Source organism: Stegodyphus dumicola, chromosome 7, assembly GCF_044657685.1.
Source record: "Stegodyphus dumicola isolate Sdum_Otavi_A_Nest chromosome 7, ASM4465768v1".
Lineage (NCBI taxonomy): Eukaryota > Metazoa > Arthropoda > Arachnida > Araneae > Eresidae > Stegodyphus > Stegodyphus dumicola.
In genome coordinates, this window is record NC_140774.1 from 11,678,503 (window position 1) to 11,699,210 (window position 20,708).

General features: G+C 33.0%; 1 protein-coding gene across 2 annotated transcripts in view; it reads right to left on the reverse strand.

Moving 5' to 3' along the window:
- LOC118181823 (microsomal triglyceride transfer protein large subunit-like) overlaps positions 1-20,708 on the reverse strand; it is a 129,728-nt gene that overhangs the window by 3,145 nt on the left and 105,875 nt on the right. For both annotated transcript variants that reach the window (XM_085819874.1, XM_085819873.1), the window contains 2 exons: positions 6,284-6,438; positions 4,331-4,501 (listed from right to left, as the gene is read on the reverse strand). In XM_085819874.1, coding sequence (XP_085676000.1) covers positions 4,331-4,501; positions 6,284-6,438 — 326 coding nt within the window. The remainder of the gene's footprint in view (positions 1-4,330; positions 4,502-6,283; positions 6,439-20,708) is intronic.

The window sequence follows — 20,708 nt, forward strand, 5'->3', positions numbered from 1 at the left end:
ATTCTCAAGCATGAATTGTTATGAATAATACTATTAATTATGAAGATTTATATTAATTTAATATTAATCATGAAGATTTAAAAATAAAGCAGCGAGTTTCTTTATCATAACAATGTTTTATATAATGCAAAGTGAAATTAAGAGTCAGGACCTTCCACCAATTCTTCCAAAGTTCAGCATATTCATTTATATAAACTAATTTTAGCTTACCTGATTTTATAGCATTGAATAAAAAAGTATTTCACAGTAAAATAATTACTAGCTTTAATTGTAGACAAAGTCTCACAGTAATATAATTTGAAAGCAAATTACAAGTTGCACCCATAAAGAAATCAGACAGTTTCTTATAAATAAGAAAATGGTTACCTACCTTCAAATAAATTTATCTCTTTCAAAATAATCACCAGATACAATTTTTAGACCAAAGAGGCAATTTGCCCAGAAGGGCTATTAATTTTGTTTTGGCATTTTGTGTCAATTCACTATAAACAGCGAATCACTTTTTTAAATTGTTGCCACTAAATATCGGAGCTCTGTATTATAATTAAGGAAATTAAATAATGAAGAATCTGCATAGAGCCATCAAATTTTGAACAACGTACGTCTCCACTTGAATATGGACATCTGGAAGCCCAAATTTGGAATTTGTTTTTATTATCTATTTCATATTTTATCAAACATTAAAGAATTTTTGATTAACAAGCTCAACGATTTCAAAGCGAGCAATGACAACACTGTACTGGAGGGTGAAAAAAAAAAAATATCTCCAGTGTGCAAGACTGTGTATCAGAAACTCTAAAAATATGCTCATTTTAAAATTATTTTGCGATATTGCTGTTGAATTGAATTTTATGGTTTAAGTGCGAAGAACATTATATTTAATAAATAAAGATAACACGCAAAATGTTTAAAAAATGCCCCTTTGGCATAATGTAAAATCTGAATCTGAAATTTCTTCAAAACTTCAGGTTTTTATTTTTTTCCCAATGTTTTATTAGGTCATCAAGACACTATTATATATGTTAGGAGGGATATTTGATAACATAATACAGTACAAAGTCTTTAATCCGGACGTCCATAATCCAGAATGATCTATAATCCAGATCTTAAAGCTACAAACTTTCTGTGCATGCGTAAACACATAATGCGTTTATGCATGCGCATAATACCTTTATGCATGCGCATAATACCTTTACACATGCGCTTTTTATGTATAATGGACGGTATAAGCTAGGCTAAAATTATCTAATTATCTATTTCAGTTAATGTTGCAGATTGTGTTGTTCCTTAATCTTCTAATTGGATCTGGCTTATTATTTTTTGCAGACTGTTAGAGCAATTTTATAAAAAATAAGCTTGAACTTTTGATTATGTCAAAAAAGAGTTTCCGATTCTAGAGCTGCCAAAGGATCTACAAAGCGAAAGCATGTTTCGATGTACCACTTCCGATAGTGAAGAAAGTGACAGAGAGGTTATTGAAAATGAAAAAATTTCGATTGACAAGTTAGTTGGTATTCTCGTCACAGCAATTACAGGACTTAAACAGTGGAACTGAACAAGAAATTATGTCTGTTTATAAAATTAAAGACAAAGTATTAGCACAAAAAACGAAGCAACTTAAACAACTTACATTGAAAGAAATGTTTAATAAAGTAAACAAATAAATATTAAGCTTTTTTTTTTTTGTAAATTTTGATGCCCTTTAGATTAGATCATAATTGCTCTTTATTTCATAAATTGCAGTTTCATATTTTTAATTTTATAATTTCTGCATGCCATCTTACCAGATTTAAATTGATGATCTATAATCCGGAAAAACCACTAATCCGGAATCGCTGAAGTCCTGACGAGTCCGGATTAAAGACTTTGTACTGTACTGTGTATATTATCGTGTAGGGATCGGAACTAACTGTTCACAAAATCTATGCAACATTTGATTTAATATCCAAACAAAACGTTGTGAGAGCTCTGCCCTTTCATGGCCATTGTAAGCTTTGGAAAAAGTCAAAAATTAGCTTATAATAAGTTGTGAGAATATGGTGGGTGATTTATCACTGCAACTGAAAGGTACTGTTGTACAGACTAATGCAATACTTTAATGTTTTATGAGTCCTAGCATTATTATGTAAAAGAAACCATTGCCTAGAATGAAAAAGTTCTTTCCCAACTTGCAATATCCTGTTTCTTAATCAAAAATGTACCTGCTTGTATAAATACTGATTAATTTTCAGAAATAAATTCAATAGTGAGTAAATCCTTTTAATAAAAAAATGCAGTCAGCATCACCGTAGTCTATGATTTCGACATTCATGCTGCTTTTTTTTTTGGTATGGCGAGAAAGCTGTCTTTTCCACTCTGCATTTCTGTGTTATCCCCATCTACTTAAACTTTGTTAAGGCAGAACAAGCTCTCTATCATAACTATAAATGGAGAAATCTGCGATTATTTCATGAGAGCTCATATTCACTTACTCATGGATCAGAAATTAAATAGACTGACTTGTTGATAGTCAGGGTGTTTATAAAAGCTTCATGGACAAGAGTATGGCAAAGAACTGCTAAAATATTGTAGATAAACTTTTGAAATCATGTGAAGCTACAGAATTTCTTCAAAACTTTATTTTTTGCACTCTCATATAAATTTCTTTGCTGCAAACTTTGGAGCAAAGAATTTGATATTACCTTTCTAATGAAAATATTACTACATCCCCCCCTAAAGTTTTACATATAAAAATTATGTAAGACCAGTGTAGTGCAACAAGGTGCTGTCTTTTACTAACTGCTTTAAAAAAACATTCCCGAGAACATACACAGCAGAAAATCTTATGCATCTTCCTTTTTAGATGATTTCCCTTCTTAATGCACATATAAATTTAATATCTGTCTCAAAATGTCCTTACATGAGTGAAAAATTCTTTTGTATTTAAATAGAGAACTGCAAGAGAAATCTTGTTGGCTTCACATATTTTAGATTATGTTATTATTATTTGATAATATTTTGATTATTTTAGATTATATCTCAATTACATGCTGAGCATGCAGATTACTACACCACGAAGGCTCATTAGGAAGGCAGGAGAAATACCTTATATACTCCCCCTATTAAAGGGCGACTGGGGTTTTTAGTGGACTCAATAGCCAAATCCTAGGTGAGGCGAATCATCATCCAACACCCTTTTAGTTTGGATGCCACTGTAGAGACATTAGGTTATTTGGAAGCAAGAGGGATGAAAAATTAACAATGCCTTTGCCAGGAATCAAACCGCGGACCTCTCAATTACGTGCTGAGCGTGCAGACCACTACACCACGAAGGCTCGTTAAGAAGGCGGGAGAAATACCTTATAATGTGACAAAAAGAATAAGTATAAGGATGCTTTTCATCATAAGAGATATAAAGAAAGCATGTCATATTAACTTTAAACTAGGAAAAAAATTCATCTTTAGATAGATGTTTAATAAAATGCTTTTTTGTATTATGAGAGGAAGCATTTGAAATTAGTTCTCCCAAAATGCAGAATTAATATTTTTGCACTTTCTAAAGACAGATAATTTAACAAATATAATATATATATAAAATAAACTTGAGTCAATGACCATTTCAGTCTGGAAAGCAAGTCTCTTTTACGACATTTAGTAAATACATTACAGTTTATCGGAAGATCGCTTTCCTCTTGTGCTAAATCTAACAACTGTCTAAATAAATAAATAAATAAAAGCTTCTTTTTGCCTTTATATTTTTGTGTCTTAATGCTTGTTCTTCAAGATGCTCTTAGTCACCAACTCAGGTGTTTGAAACTTTTGCTGTAAATAGTAATTTTACTACTGATAAAGCTCTTTTATTATGGATAACATTCTTCCATGAAAAACAAGTACAATAATTTTGTAATAATATTTTCCCTTCTTTGAGCTTAATTAATTGCTTGATTTTCTTTCTCAAGTGCAATTTTTCAGTTATTTTTCCTTCTATTTATAAAAGTCGTGGATCAATTCAAACATCTTTTGTGTAATTACTAACTTTCTTAATCAGTGTAATTTAACATATATGAACTGATGCCATGCAAAAATTGTGGGTAATGGAGTGAATATTATTACAAAAAGCATTCATAAATACAAAGGAAACAAACCTTACTTATTCTCTGTAAAATATGCTGTTGAGTTTTATAATCCTGATTTGTGAAAAATGTGAACAAAACAATCATAATTATGCCCTGATTTTTACAGAATATCAACTATGTATGAAATGAAATAATAAGGCGGTTATGAATATGCATTTTAAGTAGTCAAATATCGCAGAGCAGCATGGTATTTTAAGCATATAGAGTTTGGTTACCTGAATATGAAATTAGGTTGTTCAGCTTGTAAGCAAATCCTCATTGGTTTCTTGGAAAAATCAAGATCTACAGCGATATTTAGAGAAGAGCTTCCACCCAAAGCAAAATCCACACGACTTTCAACAAATGATGTATCAACACGGCAAAATCCATTAACTAAGAGAGCACCTCTAAGAAAGACATCAAATATAACTTATTTTCTTAATAACATAAATAAATTTTCTTACATAATACTGACAAAATACACAGTTGATACTGTAATTTGTTTTAACCTAAAAGGGCTACTGGTCTCGAAACATGATTTTCTGTTATTTCACTTTAATGCATTGTTTCACTTTTCATTCAAGTCTGTCACCATTCAGAAAACATGGATTATTATTTATATATGTAATAATTCAATGAGTTCTATGTTGTAAGATAACTGGTAATGATTTGCACACAGTTTGAAATACATACTGACTATAAAGAAAACCTTAAATGCACCAATACTTTGCTAAGGTTGTTTTTTAACTTTGATCAAGGTGATGATAGTTTAACTTTGATTAATCACTTTAACTTATCATGAATCTCTTTAATTAGCCAAAGAGCTATAAAACTGATTTGTAAATAGTTATGCTTTTAAAGTTAATTATGTAAGGAAGTCTAATAAACTTAATGTCTTGTCTCATGCTGAAAACAACAACAATATTAATGTCCTTCCTTCTCCAGTGGCTAGATAATTGTTCAAAGGCAATTCATTTGGAATGGCCAAACTCATCTGTCTTTTTAGTCATCTCATCACTCGGAATGCTATCCAAAGTGGACCACAAGAGTTCGACCAATATTGCACTCACAAGAAGAGGGAAAGGACATATATTCAGCTATGCTTTATATCCAAGTCGAACCCATATCCTTGGTTTCAGATTAGCAGTTTGCCTCCAATAACCAATATTCTATTAATGCAGCAACAAGTTACTATATTAGACTATTTTTTATGTATGTAATAATAAACTATACTAAACTGAAAAAATACAGTTAAAATAAATATTGTGATATTAAAGTGTTGAAATTAGAAAGAAAATGAGTGGTATCAAAATAAACGAATATCTTATACTAAGTACTATATAAAAGCATATCACAATAGTTAATAAGATGTTATGCAGCTGATCATTTACTTAAAATTTACTATCTTAATTAAAAGTGCAGTAAATTTCAGTACCTTTATATAACTCTAAACATATTAAACAAAACAAATTCCTATAAAATAGTAAAGGATTGGATTAATTAATTCAGGTAAACAAATAGGGCCTGTCCACCTAAGTTTTATATCAGTTTTTTACAAGAAACTCTAAGGTAATGAAATCTAATTATCTCATACCTATCTTCTCTTATCATTTGCCTCTCAAGACGGCTTTTCACAAGACAGATTGTGTGTCTGTGCCACAAATCACAAACTACAGTTTCAAATGTCATGCCTTACCCAGGATTTAATATCTGACCCCAAGTATGAGAATTATCAGTTTGCAATGGTGGTCATAAAATGTGTAAAAATTAATGAGTTCAAAATCAGGAATCTTTTCCTCAATAAAAAAATAACCATGATATAAAATAATAACAAATTTCCTCAATAAAAAATAACCTTTCAACAAAAATGACAAATAATCAGCTGTGGATAAAGAAACTAATTTATTATAAACAAATTAGTTCAGCAAAATTTATTGCACATAAATGTTTGAAACATATTTATAGGTTGCTTAGTTCATAAAAAATTACTCATGTGTCTAGGAGTTCATGCCTATAAATTACTTTGCAACACAATTAGCACTATTACATCATGATGAAGATAAATACATAATATAATTAACATTATTCTGTAATAACTTCTTTTTTAAACACAGATAATTCATTACAATATAAATGATATAAAACTTTAATTATAAATCGTATCAAATACATCTCATTCAAATACTTACGTATTTTTTACAATTGCATGTGAATTTTTATTCCACATAGATACTTCAGCTGCACCAGATATATCTGCAGACAAGGCTCCTTTCAAAATAAAATCTACATTTATTCCGTTCTGAAGAATAATGGAATGATACTGATCCATAAATAAGAAATTTGCCTAAGAAGGGGGGAAAAAAACATAATCAGCTATCAATTGCATACTAAGAGAAACTGTATGCTTTCTAAAAGAAGTACTACATAGATTTCTTCAAGTATTTGAAATACTCATTACTCATTTGAATAATTATTTTTCAGTATTTCATTTTAAATATACTGTAAAAAATTTTAACTAGTTAATACTCTCGGTATTTATTGCTAAAGATAAAATTTTAAAATATTTACAATTCAAATTGTTATAGCAGATTTAAAATCCATAGAGCAAAAAATTAAAAAAAAAAAGTTCCCTGGCACAATGATTCATTGAATAATAATCCTGTTTTCTAAAAATAGACATAATATTTAAAATTTTGCAAATTTTTTTAAAAATTAAAATTGTAATATATGATTGCCATTTTTCTCTATTTCACTAAAATACCACTTCATATGATTAAAATATTTTTATTAAATTCCTATAATCTAATCTACGATTATTATGACCAATGGCATATAAATGCCATAGCCAATGAAAGCATTGCTCAGTTTACTATATTTAAGGAATACATTTAATTTTTTTTATATATATTAAAGGATACTGTTTAATTGAGTTCTTAAAAATGTTGCTTATGAAAGTACATTGAAATTTAAGCTGTTATCTCAAATCATTCATTGTTAGCATAATACTGTTGTTCGTATATCATTTAATTTTTTTAAACTGCTGCTATATTTTTTAAAATATAAATTATCGTCTGCTACTTGACAGTTTTGTTTTCGTTCAAAATAGTGCTTTGAAAGATGTAGTGAATGGAAGGCTATGTTTATGCTCTTTCCGAAGAAACTTATTCGTATTGAATTATTAAAAAGCGCTCTGAAAGCCATGGTTTTTCTATATTTAAAGCTACGATAAGTAATGTTGCCAACAACAAAGGCAAAAAACATTAAATGTTTGTCCTCAAGAGCACAAATTAAATGGAATGTTTTGAATGTTACAAACGTTAGATATTTAATGTTAAAAGAAAATCCTCCAAGTCAAAGGACAGTTGCAAAGTTATTTAAATGCTCAGTGTTAACTATAGAAAAAATTATTAATGCTGATTTGAATCTTAACAAGGTGAAAAAACATACTGTGCATTGTCTTTCTTTGCAGCATATTGCTGAATGCAGAAAGTGCTGCAGAATTCTTTATGAGAAAGATTTATCCACTTAAAAATGGAAAAATGTTGTCACAATAGATGAATCTTGGGTGTATTTAAATGACTGCAATAAAATATCCATTTGTTATCATCAAAGAGGAAAGCATGGTTCAAAGAAATTTATGAAAGTTTTTCAAAGGGATTTATGATTGTTGTTGGTTTTTCATATAAGGTAAAATTAAAAATAAAGAGAGTGGAGGAAAATCTTAAGATCAAATCCTTGTATTATCAACAACATATTTTATACATATTTTGCAAAGATGAAATACCATCTCTTTATCTATAGTGCTATCAATCAGGAAAATTGCAGTAAGACCAAGCAAGCAACCACATGTCAAAATCCACTGTTAATTTCCTGGAAAAAAATAAAACAAGAAACGAGTAACCAGGTCATATATTTTCCTTATATCCCTACTTTAGATGTAACATCCATGATGTTTGCACTTCTGGACTTTTAAAAACAGGGTTCGTACGGTCCTTAAGAGTCCTTAAATTTTTTGGAATCGATTTTTGGCCCTTAAAAGTCCTTAATTTTGGCCAAAATCAGCAGAAGGTCCTTAATTTTAATCATCTGAAATTTCTGTCTGTTTTTATGACTGCCATTTTGAATGTGAATTAGCATTTTGGAGGAATATTTTTGGCGATTCACTGACATATATGGTTATCTTTTGAATGTGTTCATGGATTATAATTTGTTTCTATTTCTAATATAAATGATGGGATACTCAAGTTTCTAAGCAAGAAGTGAAACATAAGTATTTCGAAATTCATTTTTTCTAATAAAGAACTCTTAAACAACTTTTCGCTTTAGGGGATGTGAATTCTTTTATTAAACGGTTCTAAATTTGGTGACTTGTCAACATTTTGATGATTTTAAGATAAGTTTTTATGATTTTAAGATAAGTTTTTATAGAAAAATTATAATTCCGAGATCTGAATTTTTTGACGATATTTTTAAAATCATCATAACATTGATAAATTTCATTAAAATAATAAATTTATATTGAAATTATATTTAAAAAATAACATTAAAATAAAACATTTCTATTTTTCGCTGTCATGTTATAAAGTTTCATTTTGGCAACTTATTATACAATATTATGAATCTGAAAAATAAGGCATAATGGTATAAAGCTTAATTTACAAAACAGCTCTTAGCAAGAGCAAAATTAGCTATGTAATTAATAAAATTGTCTTGTTTTTAATTTTTTCATAGTAAGCGTTTTTCCCATGTAATTGTCTCAGAATATTCAAAATTATCAGAATATGCATCAGTTTTCTCTATAAAATTAATTTTACACTTTTTCCCCCTGCCCCCCCTTTTTTTTTTCAAAATATTTCTGGCTTTTTGCTGTTACAGAATTGGTAGGGATAATTTTTCTTTAACATTTTAGACACTGCAGCTTGGAAAGTTTAGAAGGATTTGAAGGCAAGATTTATAGACCCACAATTCTAGAAGATTCGAGAAATATGAGACAAAATGAAAAATGTCTCCATGGTATCAACACATAATGGATGTATTTTATTTTACAGAAAGTTTGCAATAAATTTCTTATCTTTTGGAGAACGTCTGGTAGAACAATGAAAACATAATATTTGAATGTTTTACTCCTGATACTAGAATCTTTTTCTTAACACGTTTATCTTCCCTTTACTTTCTCTACCTTTCACTAGACACAAGCATGGAAAATATCAAAAATGCTTCGAATCTTATCACTGGGTAGGCATTATAGAAAAGGAATTTTTTTATTAATAAAGAAATTGAAAACTTACAATTTAAAAGATTCATCTAATATATCTTAATGCATCATACACAGAGCTGGCACTAGGCATTTTCCCACCTGATGCAATCTCTGTGGATCCTAAATTCTGCTGCCTAGTGCCTTTCTAAATGCTACTTCCAATTCCTGCTCTAAATTCTAAAAGTTAGTGTGTCACTAAATTCTAAAAATTTTGCCACACCAGCTTTGTAACCGGACTTTACCATATATATTTTATAAGGTATTTCTCCCACTTTCCTAGTGTGCCTTCGTGGTGTAATGGTTCTGCACGCTGGTCTGGTATTCCAGAGGTCCGTGGTTCGATTCCCGGCGAAGGGGGTTGCTAATTTTTCATCTCTCCGCCTTTTCCAATCAACCTAATGTCTCTACAGTGGCACCCGAATCCTGGATGAGGATTCTCCACACCCAGGATTTGGCAATTGTTCTCCTAAAAACCCCAGTCACCCTTTAAAAAGGGGAGTATATAAGGTATTTCTCCCACTTTCCTAGCGTGCCTTTGTGGTGTAGTGGTTCTGCACGCTGGGCCAGTATTCCAGGGATCCGTGGGTGGACTCTCGGCAAAGGTGGTTGCTAATTTTTCATCTCTCCGGCTTTTCCAATTAACCTAATGTCTCTACAATTTCATATTTCTATTGAATGTTTATATTACTAAAGAAATAAAATTAGCCACTTTTTTTATACATTCTAAATGCATTTGGTGTTTTTTAGAATAACAGAAATCCTTAATTAGGTCCAAAAATTCTGAAATGAAAAGGAAACGTGTTGAAGAAAGAAACTGAATACATAAAGAAAATTACTCGTCAAAGATATGTGCAGTTATTATTCTGTAACTTACCCAATTGTTTATGATTCTGTCGGGGTTTGGGACTAATTTAACTTTTACCAGATCAAGTAAACTTTCATACCTTGTAGAGAGGTTTACAAGTTAGGAGATAAGCACGCAGAAACTAGTGAGAGCATTGGTTTGCATATTGCGACAAATCTCTAATTGTTAGAAAAGATGCTTAAAGAGAAGGAAATTGATATAAACTAGCCAAAATGTTTGGGAAGGCTTCAAATTAAAATGAAGGATAAATATTTTGTTGAGTGTTGTTGTTACAAAACATAAGAATCACTGTCATAAATTATATGTATTTTAAACTGTGAAATTTTATTAGATTTTGATTTTAATAGGGCTTTTTTAACAAATATTGTTAAAAAATAAAATTTAATAGTGGCCATGTAAATCCATAATGACCAAGGTTATCTAATTACCTAATTTAATTATTTTTAACTAACTGCTTATCCTTAAAAATTATTTCTGCATATTAAAGCGAGTTATTGCTTTTCATTAACACTCACTGTGGTCACAAGATAAAACACAAAAATGTAAAAATTTAAGTAAAACTTATTCTTTGCATCTAGTGAAATCTAAAAATAATACAAAACAACTTATCATCTCTGGTACTTTAATCGCTTATTGGAGCATTAAAGTATATTAACTGGGCTGCAACTCCTTGGAACTCTACACAAAGCTATGACACTAACTGCATCAAACAGAGCCTGACTAACTTTCAACACTTGGCCAACTGTGTCTACATCAGGCCTTTCAGGTTTGTTCTAATGAGCAGGTCTCTCTCTAGACAAGCAACAGAGGTGACAACATTCAGTCTTTTGTTATGAATCATGCTGATTATGATTTTAATTCTCATTTTAACCTATGCCATTTGACATAAAATCTACCTGCTATTTGCTAAACCTCTAGACTGACAAAGTATGTGACAAAATGAGACATAAAAAAAAATCAACATAAAGCTAACTATTAGTAAAACGTAAATGTCACTTATCTTCTTTCAAATATGTGCAACTATTATAAGTGTAAAATATTTAATGCTACTTGATAAATTGCATAGTTTATTTTATTTTCAAACTTATTAATAATTATGTTAATTCATGTTTAGTAATAATGCATACTACTTAGGGATCTATTTTATTTTTAGGATGGTATTACAAAAGTGAAATTCAGGCATAGAATAATATTTTTAATTGAATTTATTCAGTTCCCATTTGCTCATAGGTCCTTAATTTTTTCATTAAAGGTCCTTAAAAGTACTTCATTTCCATGTGCAGAAATGTGTACGAACCCTGTAAGCAAATTGTCCAAATGTTGACCTAGAACCCTCCTTGGACTTTGGAAAGCTGTTCAAGTGAAATGGAATAAAATACCTCTTCCGATTCTATGAAAGGCTCTATTTGTCTTGAAAATTACAGTGTAAAATAAGGTTTATCAAATAGAACATTTACAACACAAAAAAATTTAGCTAAAATATTTCTGTAAATGCAATGAAAATCATTTAAAACAAGTACAAACAGCCTCTGTATAGCTTTAAAAAAGAAATTGTTTCCCTGCCACTGTGAAAGCCAAAGTTGATTTTCTTTTTTAAAAGGATCTTTGATGCATAAGATTCACAAAACCATTTAAATATATATATGTGTGCGTAAGATATAACAAAATACGATGGCTGCTATGAAAAATAATTGGCAACCTTCGAATTAACATTCAAAATTTGGTGATCTGCCCCTAAATTCATCTCTTCTCCCAGATTCCAGATTTTTCTATGTTACATAATATTTCAATGCAGATATCTCTTGTCCAATCAAATTAATTGTAAACCAAAACTCGGAGCTTAAATTTTTCCGAGTCCCTCCCACCTTCTTCCTATGAAGTACTGCGACTCTCTTCCCTTTTTCGCATAAGCTATCCTATTGGTAAGACACTTCTCATCCATATTGCTGCTGCTTATTTGCCTAAGATAACGTCGTATTTTAAAATGGAATTATTGTATTCAACCATGATTAAAATATAACGTTGCGCGCCTCCAACTTGCACGCAACCAAGGGTGACTGTGAAAGCTTGTATGAACCACAGAGTCTTGTAAAGGGTTTAAGTCCCTTTTTATTCAACGTAATAAATTACAATTGCGTCCTCTTGACGCTTACAAACTGTGTCCACTTGGCAGTCAAAATAAAAATAATAACCTGAAAAGAAAATAAAGACAAGATTCTAACTACGAGGCTCTCTAAAATAACTAACTCACCGCGTTTTACAATACCGCTGCTAATTCAGCAGACTTGAAGCTCACTGGAACAATTGCCACTACTTCCCGCCAAGCACATAGGCCGCAACGCGGGGTTCTTCAATTCTCGCTAACTACCTCCGCGCTCGCTAAGTAAGAATCTCACTCTCACCGAACTTGTTTCCTTCTATTTAAATCAGAATACTTCCGCTGATAATTTGAATCCTTGCGCGTTCTACTAAAATTTACATATTCTGGCATTGGCAGTTCCAGGGGAAAGTAAGGCTTGACAGGAAAGATAGTTTAAACTTAAAATAAATGTTAGTTAAAATAAATATAAACCCTACATTTGCCGCTGCCAGAATTTGGAAAACTTGGAAGCAGGTCCTAGAAACGACATGTTGTAAGTTTATCTAATTCTGAACTAACTGGCGAAAGCTTCGTTTACACAAAAAAAATCTTATGTAACAATTATATACTAAAATTCTTTTGCTCGTTACAAAGCTTTCTTCTTACAGCAACTTTTCCTGGACTTCATCAATCAATCTTGGTCTTTCCTTCCAGCATCTGGAAGGAATAAGTATCAGTATCTTTCTACATACATTATAATTTACACTTTCTTGAGACAATAAATTTTTGTTTTTAAACGATTCGTTTTTCTTAGTTATTGCTCACTTCACATTCATTCAATTTTTCAAGCATTAATTTAACTTTACCCTGGCTCTCCACCGTGTGTGGTGTCAAACGGGAATATTCATGTTTTAGTCTTACAACACTTCCCCTAACCACCATGATTTGTTAGAATTCAACAACGAAATAGACACACCTTACTCGACATTCTACAACTCAATGAGCTACTTTAATAGTCTTAAACATTCAAATGTAGGTGGAGAACCCTACAAAACACATTCATTCTAACTTCCCCCTCATTCATCTTTAAACATGCAGGCTTTTGCTCTAAAGCATGACTTTACAGTTTAATACTTGAATTTTGACTTCATTGCTTTTAAGCATTCACTTTTAGCATCTACAATTTTATGCTTCTAGACTAAATTCTACTTTTACATAACCTTCAAGTATTTACATACATTTACAAAATTTTAATACATATGCTTTTTACAATTTACCATAAAATGAATAAGAGAAAATAAATTTTTACTTTACTCATTCTTCGCCAAGCTGGCGGCACTGAAACTAAAATTCTTATTAATACAAGAATACGAAGTTATTTTTATCTTCGGCCAAATTTTGGCTTTAACATAACAGAATTAGTCATTCGACCAACAGAAAATGCTTGTTTTTAGCTTTTACACTTAAAGAAAATAATACTTTTGCCTTAGCTAAATAAAGTAAAACAAAACTAAGTCTCAACCGAGACATATTGACTTTCGTCAAAACATAGAGCTTCGTACTTATGCATAACATTTCGGAACAAAACAGAAAGAAAAATTTATACAAGGTTTTAACTTATCTTTGAGTTTTCGATGCTTGAAATTCCGTCATCCGTTTTTGGCAAAATTGATCCCAAGTTAGAGGTTTCATGGATGTCAATCTTCTCCTTATTGATCTCCGAGTGTCGTCCCCGTTGCTTTTTCTTTTGCGTCCTCTACATGCTGGCCTCTTGACGGAGTAATCGTCTGGTTGTTGGCCTTTGCGTTTCTGCCTGGGACGGCTGGTGTTGACGTCCTCCGGTCTGGAGTCCTTCTTGAATTTCTTCTGTTCGTCGTATTTTTGTGCCTCCTGTTGTCGTTTCAGTTTCCGGAACGGCGGCCTTGCTGGCACCTGACTCTGTGGCCGTGTGCGCGTTCTCCTTGATGTGTAATTTCTCCTGCCATCCTTTGTAGGTGGTGTTTTCGTCTTTACCACGGTTTCTTTACCCGGTTCATCTGTATTTTTGTTTTTCTTAAACGCCGGAGTTTGAAAATCATTTTTTCTTTTTGGTACCGACGTCTGGGTTGTAGAAGTGCTAGGTCTCTCTTCAGTTCTCCGTTTCTTGGGCGGTGGAATAGTTGTTGCAGTCTCTGGCCCTTCTATTTCGTTTAGACTTGAGTCCTCCAAGAAACTTTTAAGGATTTCAAAATCATTTGGATTATAGTATTTTTTCACCTGGTCGGGACTCGCTTTACAGATTTCCCCTCTGTCTTTCTTAAGATATAATACTACCCCTTTGATTTCCTGAATTACATAGGGGCCTTCAAACTTTGGAGCTAGCTTTGCCATAAAATTGTCTGGGGCACTTGATAAAGAAAATTTCCGCTTCAATACTTTATCCCCAACTTTAAAATCTGCTTCACGGCGTTTTCTATCATAATAAATTTTCTGCCTATTTCTTGCCGTATCCGAGGTTTTAAGCGCCTGATCAATTAGCTTTTGCACGTCCTTTTGTTTAAACTCCTGCTCTCTTTGTTGCACAAAGAATAACTTATCTAAAGGCGTAATTAACTTTCTGCCTAAAAATAATTCTGCTGGAGTTTTTCCCGTAGTATCATGATGTGCCGTTCTTAAAGCATAAGCTAATTCATTTATATAGCCATCCCAGCGCTTGTGATGTGTGCTAACGTAACTGCGAATTATTTTTACAATGTTTTTATTAACTCTTTCTGCTATGTTAGCCTGTGGTCTATACGGAACCATTTTGATATGGCGTATACCAAGTCCATTGCATATGTTTTCAAATATTTGACTAATGAACTGTTTTCCGTTATCGCTAATGACTTTTATCGGTGCACCGTATTTTAAAATGTATCTGTGTAAGAATGCATCTGCGACTGTTTTGGCTGACGCGCGTTTAAGTGGAACAATTTCTATCCATTTTGAAAAATGATCTACTATTACTAAAAGAAAACGATTTTTATTTAACTCGCTCTGGGGGAAGGGACCAAGGAGATCTATGCCTAAAATTTCATTCGGAAATGTAGCGCGAATGCTATTTAAGTACCCGGCCGGGCTGTAATTAATATCATTTATTAACTGACATTGATTGCAGGACCTGACATACGCCGTTACTATTTTGTATAATTGCGGGAAATATACCGCCTCGCGTACCCTTTTTATAGTCTTTCTGACCCCGAGGTGGCCCGCTGTTTTTTTTTCGTGCAACTCCCTCAAAATGCTTAATCGAAGCGAGGCTGGGATGACTGGCTTATACTCAAGATTTTCGTTTGTTGTTTTGGTATAGAATAATAAATTATCTATTATTTCATAGTTTTTTGCTCTATTTCTTATCGCATCGATATCTGTGTGCTCAAAGCTTTCGGGGTCTTTCAAATAAGCATAGATATTTCCAAATTCAGGATCAGCTTTCAGTTCAGTAATAACCGTATCTCTAGAATCTAAAATTTTTGAAGTCAACACAGCGCATTTAAGTTCATTTCCTTCGTCGTCCAGTTTTATACGAGAAAGTGCGTCAGCTACATTGTTTTCCTTACCCGGTTTATATTTTATTGTGATATTATATTCTTGGAGTTTTAAAGCCCATCTTATTAACCTGGGCGTTAGATTTTTCCCCGAGTAAAGTCTACCAACAGCCGCATGATCCGAAAAGACTGTTACTGGCGATTTGCCGAAATAAACTCGAAATTTGTGTACAGCCATTAATACGGCTAATGTTTCTTTTTCTGTAGCTGTATAATTCCTTTGTGTCTGATTCAATGTTTTACTAAAAAATGCCAGCGGATGGTTATTTTGCATAAGAACCGCACCCACCGCATAGTCTGACGCATCTTCCGCAATTTCCAGGTTTTCGTCCCCCTCAGGGAATTTTAAAACAGGGGCATTAATAAGCGCTTCTTTTAATCTTTCAAAAGCTGTGTTAGCTTCCGCTGTCCACTTAAATTTACTCTTTTTTCTTTTGATTACTAAGAGTGGTTCAACAATATTAGCGAAATCTTTTATGAAAGATCGATAGTAAGAACATAATCCAAGGAAAGACGAAAGTTTCTTGGCGGTGTTGGGCGGTGGGAAATTCTTAATAGCTTTTATTTTTGAATCTTGCGTTTCTATACCCTTTTGCGAAATTTTATAACCGAGATATTTAAGTTCTTTAGTTGCGAACTTGCATTTTGAGGCGTTAATTGTAAGACCGGCCTCTTTTAATAATTTAAAAACTTGTTCGAGGTCATTAATGTGTTGTTCCAACGTACTACTCGTTATAATTATATCATCTAGATAAATTAAAGTTGATTTTCCTAGGACAGGCTTTAGAACAATGTCCATAGCTCTCTGGAAAGTTGATGGGGCCCCACACAACCCAAAGGGCATGCGTAAAAATGCATAAGTGCCCGATTTTGTTATAAACGCGGTTTTGTGTATATCTTCGGGTCTCATAGCTATTTGATAGTAGCCAGACTTTAAGTCCAAAGTAGACATATATCTTGTCGATTTGATCTGTCTAATGATCTCGTCTATAACCGGCAAAGGGTAAACTGGAAATTTAGTGATACTATTTAGTTTTCTGTAATCGATAGCAAACCTCCAAGCCCTTTTATCTGAAGGAGGAAACTCGTTCTTTTTCCTACATAGTACGACTGGACTCGCGTACTCACTATTTATGGGCGTTATTATTTTATTCTTTAACATCTCCTGAATATGTTCTTCGATGATTAAGTCTTTTTGTTTATCATAGCGATACGGTTTAGTCCTACAAGGTTTTTCGGCATTTAATTGAATCTTGTGAGTCACGATCTGACAGTTTCCTGGTTTTTCTGAAAACAAATGAGAAAAATTACTCACCACTTGCTGTATTGCTTTACTTTCCTGGTCATTCAAATGGCTAAGGTCCAATTCAGGTGTCTCCACAGGTTCCACCACCCTCTGGTCCATCTCCAGCACCACGGAACTATCTTGAAAATTCAATTTGGCCCTCGCGGCCCTTAAAATGTCCATACCTAAAATAAGAGAGTGTTGCAGGTGTTTCACCACAAAAATTAATACTTTGAGATTTTCCTCTTTTACCTGTACGTTTAATGATACTTTCCCGATGCAGTGACATGTTTTTCCTTGCGCCGCTATAATTTCCGTATTTCTGGTTTTAAATAGTCTTATCCTATAAAAATTCTTTTTGAAGAACTTTTCACTCATGAAATTTCCTTCTGCTGCTGTATCGATGAGGGCTTCTACTGGTACATCGCCAACCAGGACTTGTATAATTGGTAGCTGTGAGTTTTTTACGATGACTGTATTTAAATGTCTATTTGAGGGTTTTTTTAAAACTTCCGGGGTCTGGACCCTCCCTTTCACAGGCCCCTCTAGTCGTTTAAAGCTTTCCTTTCAATCTGTGTCTTCTGGGTACGCGGATGCTTATTTTCAAATTTTCTTTTTGGGCCTTGACCTTCGAGTTTCGATGCGTTAGCTTGATAGTTCTTTCCCCCATATGAGCGATTTCCATTACTGGTTTCCTCCTTCCTTCGGGTATGTTGAGAATATGTTTCCCCTCTCGCTTTTTCCGCTATTCTGCGATTTTGAAACTTCACCGCCAATTCGAAAAGTTCCTGCAATGTGTTTGGGTTTCTAATTTCAAAGTAGTCTTGGACAGCGGGTAACAATCTTGGTAATATTATTTCAATAATCTCCGCATCGGGTTTTTTCCCATACAGCATATCCGTTAGCTTGATTTTTCGTAAAATAAAGTCCGTCAAATCTGCTGTATCCCGTTGATAGAAACTATATAGCTCGGCTTCCAGCCGTGCGCGATCTTTCACTATGGGGAAGGCCTTTACTAACGATTTTTTGAAATTTTCAAATGTATATGTCGGGCTTCCAAATTCCCCTAATAGAAATTTGCCTATGTTCTTCCACCATAGCGCGGCCTGTCCTCTTAGTGCTGATGTGGCGATGGCAACTTTTTGTCTTTCAGGCACAGGGTAGAGCTGAAAGTGGTTTTCTATACCTTCTAAAAATACGGACACCGAATTTTTTCCGTCGAAATAGACGTTTGGCTTGATTGATGCTCTCAAAGTCTGGACCAGGTATCCAAATCCTTCTAACTGAGTTGTCATTTCTTGGTGTTGTCCAGCGGCTTCCATCCAATTTTCGGCCATTTCAGTTCGATAAGTGTTCGGGCGCCAATGTAACGTTGCGCGCCTCCAACTTGCACGCAACCAAGGGTGACTGTGAAAGCTTGTATGAACCACAGAGTCTTGTAAAGGGTTTAAGTCCCTTTTTATTCAACGTAATAAATTACAATTGCGTCCTCTTGACGCTTACAAACTGTGCCCACTTGGCAGTCAAAATAAAAATAATAACCTGAAAAGAAAATAAAGACAAGATTCTAACTACGAGGCTCTCTAAAATAACTAACTCACCGCGTTTTACAATACCGCTGCTAATTCAGCAGACTTGAAGCTCACTGGAACAATTGCCACTACTTCCCGCCAAGCACATAGGCCGCAACGCGGGGTTCTTCAATTCTCGCTAACTACCTCCGCGCTCGCTAAGTAAGAATCTCACTCTCACCGAACTTGTTTCCTTCTATTTAAATCAGAATACTTCCGCTGATAATTTGAATCCTTGCGCGTTCTACTAAAATTTACATATTCTGGCATTGGCAGTTCCAGGGGAAAGTAAGGCTTGACAGGAAAGATAGTTTAAACTTAAAAAAAATGTTAGTTAAAATAAATATAAACCCTACAAAAAAATGTCTTTTCTGAAAAAAAATGATTTGATATACGTAAAAAAATAAAGATTGTGATTTTTCAAGCTCAGTTGTGATAAATGTGGAGCAATTCATAACGACAGCGATGAGGCTGTGCAACTCCGACGTTAGTTTCCCCCTCACCCCCGCTAACTGTGATTGGACTTGATCCAAAAAGAAGGAGAAACATTCTTTCCTTGTATGACTCACTTCTCGCATTATGCAATGGATAGTAAACAACGCTTGTAACCATCGCTATTTTTTCTCTTCTAATACCTAATAAATATGTTATTTTGTGTTTGCTAATATAATGATCGTGTTCCTTACATCGGCAGCTTGGATTACACTTTCAATTTCAGAAGAAAACGAGAAGAGTTTCGATTTTAATTCTTTCGCTTTCTCACCGCTAAAGACTATTATTTAATTATTTAATGCTTGGAAGTATTCTAGCCAAACATAATCATCAGCTTTTGCATCTGAAAGTGATAGTTTATCTTAAAAAAATTTCGGATTTTTTCGGTGGTAAACATAACCTACTTTATTAAGGTAAGAAATTTAATTCTGTTTTATTCATCTGCTCGTCTCGATTTAGCGAAGTTGTAACAGTAAACAAAAATGAACCACGAATACTTTCAACAAAAGATTATGAGACCGAAAATATGTTTACTTCAACTAAACGCATAAAATATATCGAGATAAGCCATCAAGAATAAAAAACAGAAAAGATATTTTGCTATAAATTACCGCTGGATAATCCAAAAAAGGAAATAGCCAAGCCTGTCTTCAAAAGCGAAACAAAACTGCATAGTTGTGTACTTCACATTCGAAATACAGAAGCAGAAATGGCTACTAGCTGCGAAAATAAACATTCGATCATGAAACTAAACAATAACAACTATCAAGTATGGAAATACAAACTTGAAATGATCCTGAAAAAGGAAAATTTATGGGATTTAATAGCAGATGATACACCAAAAGAAATAAACGTCGAATGGAGAAAACGAGATGAACAAGCACAAGCTACCATTAGTTTACTCGTAGAAGACAACCAAATCGTACACATAAGAAATAAAACGACAGCCAAAGAAATATGGAATGAATTAAAGAAAATACATGAAAGAAAGAATCTTTCCAGTAAACTTTACCTTCTGAGAAAGCTGTATACGTTAAAAGCAGAAAACGAATACAAACTCGAAGAACACGTCAACAAAATGCTCGAAATGGTAGACGAACTGCGAGGAATCGGTGAAGAAATAAAGGACAGTCACATTGCAGCGCTCTTACTAAGCGGCTTACCAAAGAGCTACGAAAATCTCATTACAGCTTTAGAAGCACGCCCAGAAGAAGAACTAACGCTGGAATACGTAAAAACGAAACTCATCAACGAATGCCTGAGAAGAAAAGAAGTCACGCGAGCAGAAGAAACGACTGCCTTCAAAATGAATTTTAGCACAAAATTCAAGCATTTAAATCAACGAAGATGCAATTATTGCAAAAAAATAGGACACCTGGAAAAAGAGTGCAGATTCTTAAATAACCACAAAGAAAAAGATAAAAACGAAAGTAACTCATTTCTCAAGAATGAAAAGCAAACAAATAAAGGAAATTATGGAAATAAACAGAAAACGAAA